Source organism: Melozone crissalis, unplaced genomic scaffold, assembly GCF_028551555.1.
Source record: "Melozone crissalis strain CALT ecotype California unplaced genomic scaffold, PUWL_Pcris_2 ptg000034l_1, whole genome shotgun sequence".
NCBI lineage: Eukaryota > Metazoa > Chordata > Aves > Passeriformes > Passerellidae > Melozone > Melozone crissalis.
In genome coordinates, this window is record NW_026535812.1 from 21,708,791 (window position 1) to 21,729,094 (window position 20,304).

At 46.1% G+C, this 20,304-nt stretch overlaps 1 protein-coding gene across 2 annotated transcripts in view; it reads left to right on the forward strand.

Moving 5' to 3' along the window:
* The window catches only part of PLD1 (phospholipase D1), a 61,352-nt gene that overhangs the window by 16,002 nt on the left and 25,046 nt on the right, over positions 1–20,304 (forward strand). For both annotated transcript variants that reach the window (XM_054282423.1, XM_054282424.1), the window contains exons 2-14: positions 1,050–1,235; positions 1,561–1,688; positions 1,980–2,125; positions 2,862–2,970; positions 4,397–4,462; positions 10,055–10,113; positions 10,615–10,707; positions 13,098–13,250; positions 13,943–14,092; positions 14,875–14,958; positions 16,621–16,702; positions 18,676–18,786; positions 20,011–20,223. In XM_054282423.1, the coding sequence (XP_054138398.1) occupies positions 1,082–1,235; positions 1,561–1,688; positions 1,980–2,125; positions 2,862–2,970; positions 4,397–4,462; positions 10,055–10,113; positions 10,615–10,707; positions 13,098–13,250; positions 13,943–14,092; positions 14,875–14,958; positions 16,621–16,702; positions 18,676–18,786; positions 20,011–20,223 (1,548 nt within the window). In that variant the 5' untranslated portion in view covers positions 1,050–1,081. The remainder of the gene's footprint in view (positions 1–1,049; positions 1,236–1,560; positions 1,689–1,979; positions 2,126–2,861; positions 2,971–4,396; positions 4,463–10,054; positions 10,114–10,614; positions 10,708–13,097; positions 13,251–13,942; positions 14,093–14,874; positions 14,959–16,620; positions 16,703–18,675; positions 18,787–20,010; positions 20,224–20,304) is intronic.

The following is a 20,304-nucleotide window of genomic DNA, read 5'->3' on the forward strand; positions in this document are numbered from 1 at the left end:
AATGGGCATCCTTGTATTGGCTTCTGTAAAATGTTGCCAGTTTGTCCCATCCATATTTTTTCAGGGTAGCTGTGACATTTATTGCAGAGCAGGACAAAGATTGAAGGGACTTTTTATCATCATTAGGGCAATGCCCAGGAGGAGCTGGAGCCTGGCTGTGTGCAAGGACCAGCAGCCAGCTCCACAGCCCCAGGGTGAGCTGCAGAGCCTAGAGGAGGAAGAGGGTTTGCAAATATTCACGAGCAGGAAAGGCTTGTGCTAGTGTCAGTGGCCGTGCCTCATATATCGATTTACTTTTGTTTCCTTATTATTTTTGGCTTCTTCCTTCCCTGTTTTTCTTGTGACTCAGGCTCCTGGAATGGATGGGTGGGGATAAAGATGGGAAGTGCTGTAGCCACCAGTGCCCAAACACCTCTGAGTGCCACTGCCTGAGTGCCCTGAGTGGGCTGCAGCCTTTTCCCTGGCTGTGTCCCATCCCTAAGGGACAGTGGGCTGGTCCCCTGCCGCCACCTGGGATGTTGGAGGGGTGAGCACAGAAGATGTGGGGTCTACCTTGTTGGTCCCAGGCTTTCTGTGGGGATCAGGATGCTCCTGACCCTGGAGAGGAACCTTTAGAGCTGTAACTTTGGAGCCTGCTGAGAGGATGGAGCCGTGGGAGAGCACGAGGCACGCAGACACCACAGGCGGTTGTGTAAGGAGCATAGAAAGAGAGGAAATCTTAATAATGCTGGGAGTTTCTAGCACTGCTTTACTGAAAGGAAGAACATGTAGCAGAAACTCCTACTGATTTTCTGAGTGAGCTTTTCCTTCGTGTAGCCTGACCTGGGAAACGCTGCGCCGGGTGAATTAAATCTGGGGTTTGGCTAAGCAGTGATATGATTTGTAGCTTTATAGCTGAACATTTGCCATTGAGTGTGTAGGGTGGGGATAGTTGGGATGAATAGTAGTGGCTGAAGGGATGGAAGGAAGATGTGTCCATGCATCTCCAGTGGTTTCCTTCAGCCCTGTGTTGCAGAGAAGGTGCTGACAGCTCTGCCCTCTCTCCGCAGCGCCCCGCGGCTCCTGAGCGCAGGCCCCTGAGATGTCTCTGAGAGCAGAAAGCCATGCAGCCACATCCACGCTGAAGAAGCTCGCTGCAGACATGAGCAACATCATCGAGAGCCTGGACACCAGGGAGCTCCATGTGGAGGGCGAGGAGGTGGACTCGGAGGTGCTCACTGACCCCAAAGGCACCGGTGAGTTGACACCCCTGTGTCCTCATCCCATGTCCTGCCTGGCTTTTATCAATCTGTTGGCAGGGAGGCTACAGCCTCAGGGGTTTTACCAAGCCCAGCATTGACCCTGATTTAGAACCTGGAGGCTCTTAATGCTTGAGCTTCTCAAGTCAAGTCCCTTCTGTGTAACCTTGTCTTCGAGCTCTCTTTAATAAAAATTGCTCTCTTTTGCTGGAATTAATGCTGTATAAATGCTCCCATGTTAAAGCATTGCTGTCTGCTGCCTTTCATGCCCTGTTACCAGGCTGTTGAGCTAACAGATCTGTGGGGTTTGTGCTCCTTGCAGTGTGCATTCCCTTCTCTGCCATCTACCACACCCATGGGTTCAAGGAGCCGGGCACGCAGACGTACCTCTCGGGGTGTCCTGTCCGAGTGCGTGTGCTGGAAGTTGAACGATTTACTTCCACTAAGAAGGTCAGAACTTCCACAGATTTTGTTTGATTTCTGTAGAACTGTATTTAAAATGCTGCCTTAATTTTGTGCTTACTTGTTCATGGGCTGAGGAAGCAGCAATGCCTGTGTTTCAGAAAATACTTAGGAGAGAAGGTTATCTGTCTATTTATAAAACCTAATAAAGCAGAACAAGAAATTGTGAGACACAATAATCCTTAAGTAAAGCTGAATAAAGGCTCTTTAGATGAGCAGCTGCAGGAAAATGGCTTATTTCAAAACTTGCATGCCATGTGGTGATGCTCTCCCCTGCAGGTACCAAGCCCCAATGTTTACACCATCGAGCTGACCCATGGAGAGTTTGTCTGGCACGTGAAAAGGAAGTTCAAGCACTTCCAGGAGTTTCACAGGGAGCTGCTGAGGTACAAAGCCTTCGTGCGCATCCCTATCCCCACCAGGAGGTGAGTGTGGACACAGCTTTGGGGGGTGTGATCTGTTAACTTAATGTGTTATCTGTTTGGCTTCACTGTTCCTATTTGCTTTGCTGTAAGGAGGAGAGGGCAGAAGAATTCAGTCTCCATGAATATTTAGCAGCTATGATAAAAATATTTAATCTATGTGTTCAGCAGCCATAATCTAAGTGATGCAAATATCTCTCTGCTGACGCAGGAAACGCCGTCTCCTGGGTCATCAGCTTTTGAGCTGGATTTACCTTGAACTTGGGGAAGGGTTATGATAATGCTAATAGAAATTGCTGGAGCTTTGTGGCTTTCTGACAGTGTGGGCAGGATGTGGGAGGCATGGGGGTCTCTGGCCAGGCTGGCCTTGGTGCTTGGGATGACTGGAAATATAAGAGGAACAGGAAAATAAGTGTGAAAAGAAGTGGTGTAGGAGAGTGAGAGCCTTCTGATGTAGAGAAATCTTGGGAATATGATAGAAAAGGTAAAATTATGAGAGGTTAAGAGCTGGAGGAACATAATGCCCTAAAAACAGGATGTGGACTCCTTTTCCTTATGATACCGAAAGCTCACAAATCAAACTGATACTTCTGTGTTGTGTTTTGGTTTTAAGACACTTGGAGCACGCTGTCTTCTCGGATAGAAAAAATAAAGGCATTGCAGCAGAAGGGTTATTTATTGAGGCATACAGACACTTGCAGCACTGAGACTTGATGTTGGGGTGTGTTTTTCCTTGCAGTCACACAGTGAGAAGACAATCCATCAAAAGGGGAGAGCCGAGGCAGATGCCGAGTCTGCCGCACACCGCAGAGAGCACGGTGCGGGAGGAGCACTTCTCCAGCAGGAGGGTAAGAGCCACCTCACTGTGGGGCCAGAGGGATGCTCTGAGGTGCAGAGAAGCCTGGCAGGTAGCTTGCAAAGCCACACACCATCAAAACCCTTGTTTGGTATCATTACAGTATTTTTCTTGACAAAGTTTGGCTGTGACAAGTCCAGCTTTAATGCCAAATTCTCTGCTGCACAATGATGAGGGTGCTGCTCCTGGGGTTCATGTGGGCAGAGCTTTCCTCTGCAGTTGAGGAACACCGTGATGCTGGGAGTGGTGGTTCCCCTCCTCCCACCTGCTCTGATTTAAAGATAGACAAGGCAGTTTTCAGAGTCAAGTTGCGTGATGGAGGCAACCCCGTGGCCATCAAAATCTGAGAGATTTCAGTGCCATCCCCCTCTGAAAGAGGAGATGACAGCCAGGCTATTGATGCTGAAGTGGGTAATTTTAGCCCAGGCACACGTGTTCTGTGTAACTTCATCAGATGTTAACAGATGGGCCCTTCCATGGAGAGGGTGGATGTCTTCCTACCTCTTCATTGCAGCTTTGCTCCTCACAAGTTAAAAACTCCATGTTTGTTCAGGCTGTGCTTATCGTTCGCTTTCTGCTGCTCCCTCCCTCCTTCCCTCCCTGGGCTTTGTGCCACTGGAACTTCAAGGCCCAGAGGATTAAAGGATTGTGCCTTGTGGCTGTGCCATGCAGAAACCGTGCTGTTCACAGCTTCTCTCATGTGTGGGAAGTTTGAGGAGAGAGATGTGGGTTTAAAAGAGGAAGAAAACTGTTGGATAGATGCTTTTTATTTTTTTAGCCCATGTTTCCTTTCAGTTTGCTTTGTGTCCTGTAGGACTGTGCCCAGTTTCTCCTGCCCAGACAGTCTAATTTTTTCTTTTCCCTTTTATCATGAGGATGGTAAGAGATTACTTCTCCCATAATGGTTTCTTCTCTTCTCCCTTCCTGGCTGGGAGGACAGGCCCAGCCACTGCTCTCTCTGTGTCCTTGGGACAGGACAGCATGGTCCCTGTGTCACTCACCCTGTGAACCTTTTGTTTTGGTTAAACAGGCTCTCTCAGTGCCTCTGAGCCTGTTTTCTCACAAAGCTGATTCCTGTGGGCCAAAAACAATGGGGACTGATTTGGTATTTAAAATTGTTCTGAAACTTTAGCTCTGTCACAGAAGTTTACCTCCAAGGTGACCCTGCCACGGAGCAGGTCTGCTGGTGGAAGGTACAAACACAGGACTATGAACAGTAAACAACCTGTTTATGGCCAACTGTTTATGGTGCTGAGCTATGATATCCTGTGAGCTCATAATAATGGATTTATTTATCCATTCAAACTGAAAAGTGGGTCTGATTTCTTGATTGCTTCCTAATTCCAGACAGTTGGATTACAGGAATTTTCAAGAAAAACCTCCACATCCTATCTAAAGTTTCAACATTTTAATTGTAGAAACAGCTGGAGGACTACTTGACGAATATCCTGAAAATGCCAATGTACAGGAACTACCATGGAACAGTAAGTAGAAATTACTTTGCTTAATTGTCTAAAGAATATTCCCTTTACAAATGCTGAATTCATTGGAAGCAAACATGCAGCTTCTGCAAGAAACATTTTACAGCTGTTTTGTGAGCATTTTGGCTCAGCTGATTTCTCCAACACAGATGTAATATGATTTAAACCAAAGGAAAGACTCAGTGGTTGCTGGTATAGCACAGTGATAACCTCCTCAAGCTGGTTCAATCCAGACAGCTGGCTGTACATGTATGATATAGTGAGATTCTGTTTAATTCTGCAGATTGTGTGAGATGATAAGTTACAGTTCTAAATACTTAAAAAATTGGAATCCAAACCATATTTGTATTTGCTCCTTCAGTCTGGGCTTTGTGTGTGGTTCTGGGTGCAGATTTGTCTCGGGTTTCTATTCTGGGCAGTTTCCCTGGACATTAGTGATGTTGAGTTTGTGTGTGTGGGATACCCAGAGAGGTGAGTGTTTTGTCAGTTCCAAAGGCTTATTTAAAGTTGGCTTATTTCCCCAAGTCAACACTGTTTGAAATGAGGAGAGATGTCAAATCCAGCTTCAGGCCTATTTTAAGTAAAAATATTTCTTTCGAAATTCATCCTCGAATGTTTCTTCAGAAGTCCTTACCTGTCAGCTGCATCTGTGACATCTCTTGGGGATGGTAATTTATTTCCCCTTTTTTTGGCTGCATAATGACTGTGTTACTTCATCTTTTGTGTTACCAGCAAAATCTGATGCACGCACCGAGTAGCTGCCAAGTTTGGTGACATTTCTGAGCACAGAGTGATAGTTGGGAACACCTGGTTTTCAAACAAGCCAAAAATACAGACTGAACTTTGGGTTTCTGCAGCAGCCACTTCTCTTCCACTTTGGCTGTTGTTAGAAATTCTTCTATTTTGCAGGATTTCCGTTGTGTAGAGATGTTGGGCAGCTCATAGCTGGATGTTGTGTATAAAAACTTGAAAACTGTGCGTGCTCTATTGCAGAGCTCAGTGTTGAGCACTGCTTATTCCATGGGACAAAGGGCCCATTGGGGTTGGCCATTGCTCTCTGGATGGCAAGAAATCTTCAGGCTGAGGCTCAGGAAGCTGCATTCCTTAGAGTGTTTCTTTAGGGGACAGGCTGTGGAGCTTAATTCCAAAGCAGTGAAGAGCTGCGTGTGGAAAAGAGTCATCTTTTGTTCTAGAAGCAGGATTGGGATCACTTGGCAATTTTGATCAGTAGCATATGCAGAGCGGGGGAGAGTTATTTTACAGTGTGGATCCATCTTGTCACTTTTAGGCAGGCGTTGCCTTTTTGAAATATTTTGGAACGTTTCTGCTCCTCTGAGAACGTGGGTGATGCTTTGGCCAGGCTGTGGTTTGAGACAGGCTGCACAGTGGGGGCTGGGAGAGGAGATGGGCCAGCCCTGCCTTCCCAGCAGCTGTGGGGTGCTCCCTCCTGGGCTGAATCGCCCTTCTGTCCCCAGCCCCTGGAGCCAGATGTCCCTTTTGCACATAAATTCTCAGTTTATTGTTGGCTTTCATTGCATTTGGCCTCAGAGAAGTGTTCAGGGAGGATTTGCTGCCCGTGGTGGCGGCGCAGGTCCTGCAGGCGATGCTGGAAGAAAGCACAGGGAAGGAAGTGCTTCCTTTAAAACAGCACCCAAACCACCCCCACCATTCTCAGAGGAGACTGAAGTGGAGATTTCTGGCACTTTCCCTGGAACTGTATTTGTCCTCCTGAGAACAAAATGAGGGCTTTGCTCTTCCTGTGGTTGAGAAGCCTTTTGCCCCGATGCTGACAAATGCTGTAACTGTCTTAATCTTGGAGCACATTTGGACTTCTTTGTGTTCCTCTCATCAAATCCATGCACTGAGGACTTTTTTAAAATCAGGAACTCAGTTAAATCAGACATGGAGTTGCAAAGGCAAGCTGAGACCTGCCTGGAGTGTAACCCTTGGTCATTGTGAAGAGCCTGCTTGGGTCAGTAGCATTTCTGAGGAGATGTTTTTTACATCTGAGCTGCACAATTTAATGAGTTCGCTTTTTTACTTTTTTTATTTTGCTTTTGTGGTTAATTTATTATTTGCCAGTGAGAGCAAAGTGCTTTATACACAGTCTGGAGGATGTGCCGTGCACTGAGGCAGTCAAGCCTGCAAGTCAGGCTTGTGGTTTTGCCCAAAGACCTGAAGTCACTGGTTGGGTTAAGGATCAGGTCCACAGTGACTACATGGCATTGGAGAGGTTGTACATCATCTAGCTTTTTATATTTAATATTTTTTAAATTATTTGATTTTTGTGATTAAATCTCATGTCTTCTTCTTCTTTCCAAAACCTTTTTTGTAGTACTTTTGGGCTGAAGTGCTTTAACACAATTACTGTTGTGGGAATCTCAGTGTGTTAACTGTTCACACTTTTTCTGAAAATTGGAAATTAGAGGAATATAGCCTCAAAATGTTGAGGCTTAATTGGATTCTGTTTAAAAATTTTAGTAATTGGATCTTTGCATTATTTTTGTGCAAGCTCCCATACTTGCAAAAGGGAAAGTAAGATTTGATTGGATTGTGTGTATGTGTGTAATGTTTTGCATGAACTTTAGAGAGAGTAAAAACCTCATCTTAATTAGGAACAGCTGAGAAGTGAGAGAGGCTGCTACTTTGCCTCTGATATACTTGCAGATCCTTTGCTTGGATCTTTGTGGAGGTCCCCCCCCAACCCATCAATATTTCAAGCTATTACACTTGAAATGCAGCACGTTTAGGGCTTTTTTAAATGTGTATTTTATATAAGCAATTTTTTCTTTGTGTAAGAAATTGTGCTGAGCAATATAATTCTGGAGAGTGTGTAATTCCATGTTATTGCTAGTGACCAGTGCTAATCCGCTTTTGATGCATTTCTGAACCCACTAAATAAAGAACAAGGGTCAAAATGAAAAAAACACAGCATGGAGAGGCTGAATCCTTTCTGAAATGAAGATGCTCTGTGAAATTTTGACTTACATAAATCATGCATGCCCCACATTGCTGGCAGGACAGGATGGTTTGAACACCTTGCAGCTGGTTCTCCAGCTTCCCCAGCCTGTCCTCCTGCAGCCCATCACTGCTGTCTGGCACAACAATGTCACTGAAGCTGCATTCTCCTGGCCATACCTCATAGCACAGCCATCCTGCTGCGGGTCTCTCTGAAACCAGAGTGGGATGCCAGATGCCAGGGAGGCAGCTGGGCAGCACAGGAATGCTGATGTGACCGAGATGAAAGCTCCTGCCTGCCTCTCCCAGCCTCTCTGTGAACGATGAGCACCTCAGATGAGACACTGTGACAGTAAAAATAGCTAATTGGAACAATTAATCATTCCATCAGATGTTTTTACTACGCTGGGAAATTTTCCTTCGAACTGCAGGAATTTATTTAAGTTTCTTTTTTTTACAAACCAATACTTGATCAATGTGTTGGATGGGCTCCTGTCACTGCTGTTCCAGAGACTGCTTGGCTGAAGAGGAGGTGACTGTGCTGCCAGACAATCTTTCTTTCTCTTTTATGTAGTGGTAGTTCTGTTTCTGCAAATAATTTTTCCTCTTGGTTTTTCTTTTTGCTTCTTTGAGGACAGTTATTTCTCTGCATGCAGTGCTCCTCAAATTCCTACCAGCTTTCTGGTTCCAGCCAGCATTTTCAAAGGGTTTTGACATTTCCGTGCTTTTTTTGTGTGTGTGCCCACTGTGAGAGAGATGTCTGGGTTTCTGATTTGTCTGGTATGAAATGCCATGAAGTTAAAATGGGATCCAGACAAAGAACTGGCCTGAAATTTTTCTTGGGACCTCTGATAAGGGCTTGGAGGATACACTGGATTTTTTCAGGCACTTCCCACCCTGCTCTGAGTGTTGCTGCAGAAACAGCTGAAACATTCATTGGTCACACCTGGTGCTTTTCCAGAACACTTTGGGAGAACAGAGAGAGCAAGATGGTTGGTAAAATAACATGGAATGACTTGTTCTAACCACTTGCTGAAAACAGGCTGAAATCACCCTAAAATCAAAGCATTAGAATTGACTCAGCTGAGGAGAGGTTACTTTATGTCCTTGAGATACTCAGAGGAAAGCAGTTGTGTCTTTTGTTCTTCTTCATGGCCTTGGCTGATGTGAAAAGTTTGGGAAGATCCCAGGAGCAGCTGAGCATGAGGAGATGGAAGGATCTTCAGTTCTTCTGCTGTTTTCTGGGAAAAAATGATGGTATTGGGAAGGGAGCCTGTGCTAACCTCATTGTAATGGCAAGACAGACTTTGACCCCAAATTTACTGATGCTTTTTGTTATACTTAGTGTCTGAAAATGTCTTTGAGACTTAGGGGTCCAAAATTGGATTTTGCTGATGAGGGCCCTGAGGCTGGTTTGGCAAAGAGAGATCAGAGTGGCCTTTTCCAAGAGAAGAGTAGAGAAGAGGAAGAGGAAGAGAAGAGGAAGAGAAGAGAAGGGAAGGGAGAAGAGAAGAGAAGACCTTACCTTTCCTTGGAGTTGCTGTGGGTCTGGGTGGGCATATCCTGAAGCTGGTACCGAGGCTGCCTCCTGTCCCCACTGCAGTCAGGAGCAAGGGCTGCAGCCCCAGCAGGGTTCATTGCCAAAATGTGCTGTTAGAGGTTCCCTCTGCCTGGCCAAGGGGACAGTGACACCTGCCCTGAGCACCTTTCTGCACTTGGCCAGCTTGCTGTGCCAATAAATTAGAAGTGCCTGGGTGCAGACAGGGTTCGGCTGTGTGACCCCTTTGCAGGGCTGTGCCTGCCCCAGCCCTGTCCTGCACAGGACACCCTGGGAGAATGTTTCTCCCTGCTAAAGGGGCCCAGGGCTAATAACCAGCACACTGCCAGGAATGTCCTGCTGTGCCAAGAAAAGCCTGCTCAGTTGAAATTGCCCAGTGTCCTATTTTTAGAGGTGAATGTAATCGTGCTGAGCTTTCTCACCAGCTTTGCTCACTGTTATGTTCCTGCAATCCCTGCTGAAGCAGGAGGAGCCATGAGGAGGCAGGTTCCTGGACTTTGGGATTTGAACTTGCTCTCCTCCTGCCCCACTGTGGTTTTCCTGTGGAATTTTGGCTTTGGAGCCAGTTGGCAGTGATGTGTGTCCAGCACTGCCCTGCTGCAGCGGCCTTGGAGGATGCTCATGGGTTGGGGCGCTGAACCCTCCTGTGGTGTCTCCATGGGGTTGGGGACTTAAAGGGTGCTCCCTGCTCTGGGCCCGTGTCCTCATTTCCTTTGCAGTCTTGCTTTGAGGGTCCCTGGAGGAAGGAGAGGATTCAGGTAGACAGCCAAGATCACACAGACTCCTGAACAGTGACAAACTTCAGTCCTTTTTCAGACAAAGATCCAGGAGGGAGAATACCAGGGAGTCCCTGTGATGCATTTGAGTGTAATTGTCCTGAAATGTGTTCTCCAAAGTACATCTAAAATAAACAGAAAATGAAAATACTTTCCTTGGTCTTCTTGGAGATGCTTAAGTGATGGTGGATAACATCTGCTCTGGATGTTCTGTAGGTCTTTATGGCTGGTCACTTTGATGAAGCATAAAATTTTGTGGATTTCAGGGTTATAAAGATGGGGGAATCTCTTTTTCTTTCCCAGATGGAGTTTGTTGGAGTAAGCCAGCTGTCATTCATCCACGACCTGGGACCAAAGGGCATGTGAGTTGTGAGCTGTCTTTGTGAGTTATGATTCACTAAGAGCATGGCTTTATACATAAATGCTGTTAAAATTAATAGCTTTCCTTTCTCAGCACTAACTGACTGGGGAATATTTTGCCATCTAGATATGAAAAATTATTACTGTTCAGACAGAAATGCTACAATTTGGAGAAATGCTACAATTTGGAGAAATGTTTTTAAGAATGAGCTGCTTTACAAGACAGTGCTTACAGGGCTTCCATTCTTCCCTCCCTGTTGGGCCACTTAATTTTCTGCTTCCAGTGCTGTAAAATGGGACCCTGTGCTTCTTAAAACTCCTTTATTTTCTTCTGGGGGAGGGTTATTTTTTGCCTTTCATCCAGCTTTTAGGGCACAGCACAGAGGCTGCTGGGGCACAGTTGCAGAGCCAGCCCTAGGCACGAGGGCTGGGGGTTGCAAACCCCCCAGCAGCTGCAGGTGACGAGCCCCATGCCTCACCCTGCCCCTGTTGTGTCCTTGCAGAGAAGGGTTCATCATGAAGCGCTCCGGGGGCCACCGCATTCCTGGCCTCAACTGCTGTGGCCAAGGGAGGATGTGCTACCGCTGGTCCAAAAGGTACTGCTGGGCTGCCACGGGGGGGACGTGCTCCCTGGCACACAGAAATCCCTGCTTGTCTCTCTTTTCCCAAAAATCTGTGGGAGAGAATCTTGCTGTTTTGATGACAGACACAGATTTGCAGGTCGGAAGGGCCCGTGGGCTATTCCCTGCCTCACCCTTCCATCTGGTGGGGTTTTTTTTTCTCCTTGGTGAGTTCACAGAAGGGACACGTTACTCCAGAGAAAACCTGGGATTTCCTGGAGCTGACAGGAATGACTGTGCCCAGCTTTCCCTGCTGTGGGAGCACAGGTGGCTCTGTGCCTCTGGGAGGGAATGTGGCTGGTGACCTGCCCCAGGCAGGTTTCAGCCTGGCCTTCTGAGCTTCCCTTCCTCAATTTACAAAATGGAAATCAATTAATTGAAACACTCTTTGGACTGCTTCAGGGCAGGATCAAATCAGGTGTGACCTGCAATGCTAAGGAGCTGTTTGGTGCAATTAACCATGGCATTAAATACATTTATGTATTGCCTCTTGCTGATTACTGCAGGTATTGAACCCCAGTGTTTTCTCCTGTTCCCTTCCTGCTGCAGACAGACATAATTTGCTGTTCCCATCCCTTTACCCTCTGTGTTAGGTCTCTGTGTTGCCTGGGGCTGCAGCACAGGGAGATGTGTGCTGTGGGGGAGTACCTGTGTTACCACCCAGCCTCCAAAACATGCAGGCTGTACTTCCTGGAGCATGCCCTTCCCAGGCATATCTCTCCATTTCAAAATCCAAACAGCCCATATCTGCCTTACAGCAACAATTTATTAGTCAATGGAGATCACCCCAGGCGTTATGCACCTTTGGATTTTAGCATCACCCATGGGCTGTCATTAGTTTTATCTTTAATAATGCTATTTTCCAACAAAACCCTTTTGCATACTTGTGAAGAAAAGGTTCTGTTTCTGCACAGCCTTTCCAACATTTCCTAATTTAGGTTCACAGAAGATCTCTATAATGAGGGCACAAGGAGACAAAGATGTGACCTTCCTTCAGGTCAAATCATTAAATTGTCACCAATTCTTTTTCTTTTTTATGGAAAATATGCTTTTTCTTCTTGATATTCCTCAATTAACCCTTTCTTGTGCTGTCCAGAGCTCAAGCTGTGGTGGGGACAGTAGCACACCCAGCTCTGATGGATCTCCATTTTTCTTTAGAGCCTAGAAAGGGGGTAGGAGAAGTGTTTGAGTGGGATTGTGTACAGAATATCACAAGTGAGACACTAAATTCCCATCTTGGCCGCTGGGACTGATGGTTTATGCATCAATAAATAAGCAAATAACAGTAATGTTTCCCAGAGAGGGTTATTTAAAGGAAGGATTTTAGGAGATGGAGGAGGATAGTGGGGTGAAGCTGTGGGTGGGCACAGGCAGGGCTCCTCATGCCTGGGAAAAACAGAAGGGAGAGTATTTGGAAATACACCCTGTGGGATGTTTAAGAGTGAAATTATGGGCCAAACAGAGAGGGGAGATATTTTGGCACCATATGAGAGGTGATTCCAGGTTACTCTTTCAGGGCCCTGAAAGCAAGAAAAAAACTTACAGGTCTAATTAAAAAATATGGGAAATAGATGAGGAGCTGAGGCTGTTACTAAAGATACAAGAATGAACAGATTTTTGCAGTGTTTTGTGTGTTTCTGAGTGTGCAGAAGAATGAAGAGAAGGTCTGGTGATGGAGACCTGTGTGGGACAGAGCGGGCTGGTTACCCCAGCTACGCTGCAGGGGGAGAAAAAATTAGAAATGCCATTCACAGTAAAAAATGTGTTTTTTCCCAGAGTTGCCTTCAGGCTACAATATTTACGTAAAACCTGCCGGTCATCCCTCCTCGTGTGTTTCTAACAGAGTGCCTGTTGCTTGGCAATAAAAGCTTTCCAAAATGCCTTGTTCATATATTTTGATAGGAGTGAAAGTGATCCTAGCATCAGAATTAATGTAAGAAATGTCAAATAACTCCCATATAGCATACAAGCTGAATAAAAATTAGGAATGGAGGAAGGCTTGTTGCACCTTGCCTCATGCTTTTGGGGGTTTATGACCAGGGAGGTTCTCGTGGGTTCTGTTTAACAAGGGAACCTGTATTTTTAAAGACTCCTGTAAAAAGCAGTTATGTAATTAACTCTGAAAGTCCTATATTGAATTAAAACTCATTACCCAAGTTCATAAAATAGACACTTTTCTGCTTAAGAAAACCACCCCCAGTCTAGCTCCTGAGAATAATTTTTACCATTTAGTAGGTATCCCAGATAAATGACTTGCATGAGTTTTGAAGAAGCATTTTCCATTTTATTGGCTCTTTTTGTGGCTCATGTTTTAAGGCCTGGCATGGGTGTGAAATCCAGGTGACATGGTTGCTGTGTCTGTACAGGTGGCTGGTGGTGAAGGACTCCTTCCTGATGTACATGAAGCCTGATTCAGGGGCCATTTCCTTTGTCCTGCTGGTTGATAAGGAATTCAACATCAAGATAGGCCAGAAAGAAACAGAAACTAAATACGGGTTGCAGATCGACAATCTCTCCAGGTAAGAAAACAACTTTGTTTATCCCTTTTAGTTTGCTCTTGCTTTTTAAGGAGAAATCGATGCTGCTCTGCAGGAGAGGTTAACAAGCCTGGGTGGCTGCTGCTGGTGTGCTCAGACCTGCTGGGGATTTGGCCCTAATGCTGATTATTTCCATGCCTTAATGAGGCATTTGGAGCTTCTGTTTGTCCATCCCTGTGGTTATTACTGGAGCCTGGGGGCATAGTGCATGCTGAGTTGCACAGTGTGGTTCAACAGCAATTGCTTAGGTAATTTTTTAGACTCTGTTCTCTTTAAGCTGCAAGAAAGGGATGTTTTCTTCTGCATGGAGTATTGCTCAAAAGACAATGCTAGTGGGGAATAAAGAGATATTTAATGTTTTTATGTTAGCGCACAGTATAAATTCATCTCTTAAAAAACACAACATTGGCTGGCTCCAGCTCCAAGTTAAGCTGGTGCTAATAATTTAAACATGGGTGGGTTTTTCATGCTTGGCACTGCAATACTGTTAGTCACTCAGAGCAGCTCAGTGCCGTGCATTCTTTTGCAAACAAAGCAGCGACGTCCCTGCTTTTTGCGTAAATAAAACATGACTAGTACAGATGCATTTACCAACATGGACAGGCAGCGAGGAGCAGCCCAATTAAATGGAAATGGCTTCAGCCTGCTGCCCTGTGCTTCGTGTGTTCTCACAGGTCACTGATTCTGAAGTGTAACAGCTACAGACATGCCCAGTGGTGGAGGCAGGGCATAGACGAGTTCATCCGCAAGCACGGCAAGGACTTTCTGACGGAGCATCGCTTCGGCTCCTACGCGGCCGTGCAGGAGAACACCCTGGCCAAGTGGTGAGCACCTGCTACCTGCCTGCCCTCAGCACCTCTCAGCAACACAGCTGGTAGCCTTTGGTAGCTTGGGGACTGGTGATAATTAAAGAAGTTGCAAAAAAAATGAGGCTTTCTGCACCAGGGACGGAGTAGCAGTGCTGGTGGCAGGAGCTCTCAGTGTCACAGCTCATTGTGTTTTGCAGGTCAAGTTATGTTTAAATTCAAGGGTGTTGGGTATTTATCACTGTAAGGATAAAGAGAAGAAGAGGGAATCAACAAATGCAGATCTGGGTATAGTCAGGAGGGTGGGCTGGTCTTTATGCACACAGCAGCCCCTGAGAAATCATTCTGTCCCCAGTGTAACCTGACTGCACTAATCCATTCCCAGAAGTGCCTCAAAAATTGGATTGTAGCTGGAAGCAGACCAGTACTTTTCCTGAACCATCTGCCTTGCAACAACCTCTGCCTGAGTACTTTCCATAAATCAAAGGAAACACCATTCCATCATCCTTTCCTGAGAGACAAACTTGGCTTGCATGTCAAGCAGAACCCAGGAATATTGTGTGAAGTTGCCAGAAGTGCCAAGAGGCACTTAATATTCCCTTATTGTGCTGTTTCATCAAGCTACTGATAGCAGCATAGAATTCTCCCTGCATATTGTCCTGATTCTGGAAATTGAATTGTGTTTGCTTTCGAGATGAGAACGTAAATGTCATTAACACAGAAGCCCATCTCTCTTCAGCTGTGTACTTTGCTTAATGAAGGGGACGAGGCATAGCTCTGCACTCTGTTTGCTTTTGCAGGTATGTCAATGCCAAGTGGTACTTTGAAGACGTTGCAAATGCCATGGAAGCTGCTAAGGAAGAAATTTTCATCACAGATTGGTGGTGAGCACTGCCACGTTTGGGTGTTGCCCAGCTGTCTCTCTGGGGATGCTCTTGACAATGCAGCACTGTTCAGAGCCCTACAGTATGGCAGCTAGCCCTGCAGCCAGATGGTTTGGCAGCACACCCAAACCTCTCCTTGTGTTGTATTCAAAGGCCTTTTCAGGAGGGCTGGCAGCAAAAGCACACGCCTCAGATCAACAGCTTGGTTGTCTCCCTCCACGGAAATGCCTGAAATCACACGGAGGCAGCACCTGAACTGCACATGGGGTGGCTTGAGGGGCTCCTCAGGAGTGTAAATAGCTGCAACTCTGAGGGGCATGGCTGTCTTGCAGTGTATCAGGGAAAAAGGATGCTCAGTGCTATGGGATCCCCTTTCAGCTCCTCCTCACTGCCCTGGGAAGCCTCATGCCAAGTGTGAGAGCATCTTGTGGTGCGTCCTTTTGGTCTGCTCTTAAATGGGCCAGATAAGGAAGGAGGGGAGGTTTGTCACCTTTTCTGAGCTGTGTGTCTGCCAAAGGACCTGGCTCTGCCCACTTGTTCCCTAGTTTGTGTTTATGCAGTGCTCTGGTTCCTGTTTGTGTCAGGAAAAAGATGCTCTCACACACTGGGCAGTCTCCTGGCTGGGTGCTGGTTGTGGCTGCCCATGTCTTGCCTTTTCTGGAGGTTAATCTGCCTGAGCCAGCCTGGACCTTGGGCATGGGAGGCTTCCAAGACATGACTCAGGTTTCCTGCTCACCTTAGGCACATCTCGGTGCTTCTCTTTCTCTGCCTCTGAAATGAACCTCTGGCTGCTTATCTGCTGCCTTTGGGAACTGAGAGACTTTGTTTCTAGGAGGAAATTATGAGAAAACTACATACCATGTTAGCTTTTGGTGGGGTAAATCTGTTTCCTGCCATGACCACAGTTAAGCCTAATGTTCATGGATTCCCCCTGTGCAACATAAGGTGGCAGTTCAAGAACATCTCATTTCAGACCCATTGTCTCTTACTTAGTGTTTTATTCAGACAATTGTTAAAGCATCATGGAATTCCAAAACTTACCTAAAATTTGATGTATAAGATAAAAATAGGATGTAGCAATATGCTTTATCCAAGCCCAAGTTGCAATGCTTGGTACAAAAGTAAAGGAATGAAATTCTGTCATCTTGCTGTGCACAAATTAGATGAGATTGCTTAACTATTTCTTGTAATCCTTAAAGCAATAACATGTCCTGTTGAGAGATCCTATTGCTTTGTCTATAGGCAACCAGCAAAATTCAGCACAAATCTGTTCTGCTCAGGTGCCAGGAGAACTGAAATCCCACTCTTATTTATTTTTTGTGCCTGCATTTTTCTTTCAGAAAATCCTTAGGGTTTTCTTTTGTTGCATCTTTCTTTCACAGATAGAGTCACAGTTTCCTTATTTATACATCACTGTTCAACCTGGTCTCGTGGGTTATTGAATGAAGATGAATGTGCTGGACATGTCCCCTGCCCTCTGTAATGCTCAGTTATTAAAGAACAAAGAGCAGGATATTGGAGAATGCATCACTCTGGGACATGAGCTTTCACATCCACTTTATTTAAACTTCAATTCCTTTGCTTCCCAAGTTGGTTATTTAGGCCAGTGCTTTGTTTGCAGGCTACATCTGCTGTAGTTTTTATTCTCCTTTACTTTCTTAGGCTGAGCCCGGAAATCTTCATGAAGCGGCCGGTGGTGGAAGGGAACCGCTGGCGGCTGGACTGCATCCTCAAGAGGAAAGCAGTAAGTGAGCTCCAGCTGCACCCTGCACCTCCCATCCAGGGGGTCATGCTGGGGCTGGAGCACTTCCTCCATTCATTTTGGTAGAGATGAGAGTTATAGCCTCACATCAGATGGCCTTGGAAAACCAGGTGTTTTGATTTGTTCCCCCCGTTTGGGTTTGGAAGAGCTCAGAGGCAGAAGGTTTGATCCTCTGATTGCCCCAGGTTTGGGTCAAAGCCTTGCTTTACAACTGTCTCAGTTCCTGGTGGGGTCAAAGACCTGCTGCTATCCATGTGAGTTATGTAATTTAGAGGTTACAGGGAAGGCTGAGCACTTTGTTGTGTTTATGAGTGTGGGCTGTGCTCCAGCTGTTCACACACCCTGTGATAACACCGATAACACCGGTGCTAAAAAGAGCTTGCCCATATCAGCAGAGTCACGAGGTTTGTTCCCATTCCCAGGAACTTGGACTCTTACTGTAGTAGAAGGGCAGAATTCCATGTCCATAGACATGGACTTCAAACTAAAAAGGGGCAGGTTTAGATTAGCTATTAGGAAGAAATTCTTCCCTGTGAGGGTGGTGAGGCCCTGGCACAGGTTGCCTGGGAAATCGTGGCTGCCCCATCCCTGGAATTGTTCAAGGCTAGGTTGACTGGTACTTTGAGCAGCCTGGTCTAGTGGAAAGTGTCCCTGCTTATGGCTGGGGGGGAACAAGATGATCTTGAAGTTCCCTTCCAGCCCAAACCATTCTGTGATTCTGTGACGTGCTGAAATAGTCTTTGACTCTTTCCCTTTTCAAGCCAGTTGTCATCACAGTCCTCACCCCTCCACATACCTAGATAAAAAATGAGAGCTTTGTGTCTGACTGCTGTTGGTTTGGAATTACTCTTGTTTTCTGGCAAAAATAAACTGGCCACAAGGCATCACTCACTCAAAGGAGGAATTTGGCTTCTTTTTGTCACATTGACATGGATTTTCTTATGACCATAAAAACATTGTGGTAAGGTGAGTGAGGTCAGTCACTGGAAATGCTAGCTCTGTCACTTGTGGTGTTCCTTTGACTCAGCAGGGCAGTCAGCAAGCTGATGTCATGGTGTAGGGCTGAGGCTGTCCTGGCTGTGTGTGCAGCATTGCCTTGGACTCCCCTGGGTGCAGTGGAGAGTAGAATATCATCCACTATTTGGAGATTGCCTTAGCTCTTAGTAGCAGCTTTAAGGGAATAGAAATTCAAAAGGCTGTGGAAAGTTTAGGTTCCAAGTTTAAGCTGGCAAACTCTAGTGCAGGCTTTTAATCCATGCTAATTTATGGGAAGTGGAGGTGTCCCAGTGTGTGACCAGTAATTGCCAAGGTTTGGGAGGCACGTGGCACATTTGAAAGTGCTTTAACAAAAGTTTTTAGAAACCCTGCCATGGATACAATGCTGGTCACAAAAAGCACCATGTTTTTAGCACTGCTCAGTGTGTTCCAGGAGCTTGTTCAGCTCTACCAGCAGAAAGAACCTCTTTACTGGTGTTGAGTTGGTGACATCCCCTTCAGGAGGGGGATGTCTGTGTCACCTCACTGGTCATGTCATCCAGCAGGGACATTTAACTGAGGGCAGCCCTCAGGGCAGCACAAAGCAGCAGAACACTGAACTTTAGTGGATGAACATGGTTGGAGCAAATCGTGCTTGCAAAATCTATCTCACAGGGTGTGTAAAATGAGCTGCTGTAGGGATGACCTGTGGATGGGCCTTGGCATAGCTCAGACAAAACAGCAAAACCCACACAAACCCAGGTACTGAGTCCTTCTCAGAAAGCTGGAGAGCTTTCCCAAGGTTATTCCAGGCTGTGGGGTCCCCATGGAGGATCTGGAAGAACATAAGAACAAAGAACCTCAATCAGCATTTCCATCAGCAAACACAACCCATTTATTGCCTCTAGCTTTTCCTCCCTTTGGAAACAGACACTATTGATGTGCCTGTATTCAGTGTGTTCTTTTTTTATTTCTGACAGCAACAAGGAGTGAGAATTTTTGTTATGCTGTACAAAGAGGTGGAGCTTGCCCTGGGGATCAACAGTGAGTACAGCAAGCGGACGCTCATGCACCTCCATCCAAACATCAAGGTAATTGCACAGGGCTGTGTGGAGGGTGTTTGCATTCAGTTGTTCTTGATGGCTGGTGCTGACCCCGGTGGATTTGGGTGGGAACTGCAAGTTCAGGAGTGTTTCCCACCATTGCAGTGTGTCTGACAAGGTACACCCATATGGTGATGCCACATCTGGCAATTTCATTTCTTTAGGTTCTAATGGAACATAAAATTGTTTCGTTTAGATTTCCAAAGCAACTGCTTGCCTTAATTCACAAGAAGTGTACTTCATGTGACAAGTTAGTGGTGTTACATCAAATGGAAAATTACAAATTGAGTGTGTTGTCTCATTTCAGCATTTCTGCTCAAATGTGAATGATCAGAGTCAACACTGGGCATTAATGTTCCCATCACAGACGAAGAGCATTGCACTGTCCTGTGCTGTTACACTGCCCTTATGGCACCAAGTAGAAAATCAGTTGGGGCAGACAAACCAGTAGATAAGGCTGGATCCAGTCTCTTTGAGACACATACACCTTAATGAGCAGTAAGATACTTGCTATGCTAGAATAATTGATTTATTTTCACTTGATCAATTGTCACAGGAAAAGGAAGCATCTGTTCATCATGTTTGTAGCAAAACTGGACAATACACATGAGCTGTGTCTCAGGTTTTGGGGGCAGCCAGGTGAAACTTGGAAGCTTTTTCTCCAGGAGACTGGTCTAGTGGCTCTAGCATCATAAATAAAACCCTGAGCTTAGATACAGAAATTAGGGTTCCATAGATACTTGTCAAAAAGAAATTCCTAAACAAATGCCAAACAACTTGATTTTAAGTGGGGGGGAAAAACCACCCAACTTCTCATTTCTCTTGTGTGGTGGCAACAACCAAAGAAGTGACTCAGATCCCCAATATGTTGTTTTCTTTCAGAGCAGGCTCTGTGTTTGAAAGCTCAGCTATTACAGCTCAGCTGAAGCAGTTTCTTTGACTATGGCCCTCTTATGGAGCTGTTGTAAGGGTGACCTATCCCAGCATCAGTAATCATTGCTGCTTGGGTTTCCTGCATCCTGGGGAAACACCTGCCTGCCATATGCTATGGGGAAAATGAGTAGCTTCTGCTAATTAAGCAGTGGATACATCCAGTAACAACTCCAGCATTTCCCCATCACCCCAAACAGCCCAAAAAGTCTGACCAGCTCTCTGCCTGGAAGGATTTAAATTTGACAGCGACGCTGAGCTCAAGTGCTGGTTTCCTCACAGGTGATGAGGCACCCAGACCACGTATCCTCCTCTGTGTACCTGTGGGCCCACCACGAGAAGCTGGTGATCGTGGACCAGTCTGTGGCATTCGTGGGTGGCATTGACCTGGCCTACGGGCGCTGGGACGACGACGAGCACCGCCTGACCGACGTGGGCAGCGTCAAACGCGCCTCCACCGCCGCCACCAAGTCACTGTCCACCGCCAACCTGGCTGTAAGTGGGTGCTGCTGGTGGTGGGGAATGCAACCTTCCACAAGAGCCAGGGGCTAGGAACCGTGACAGCACCAGCACACA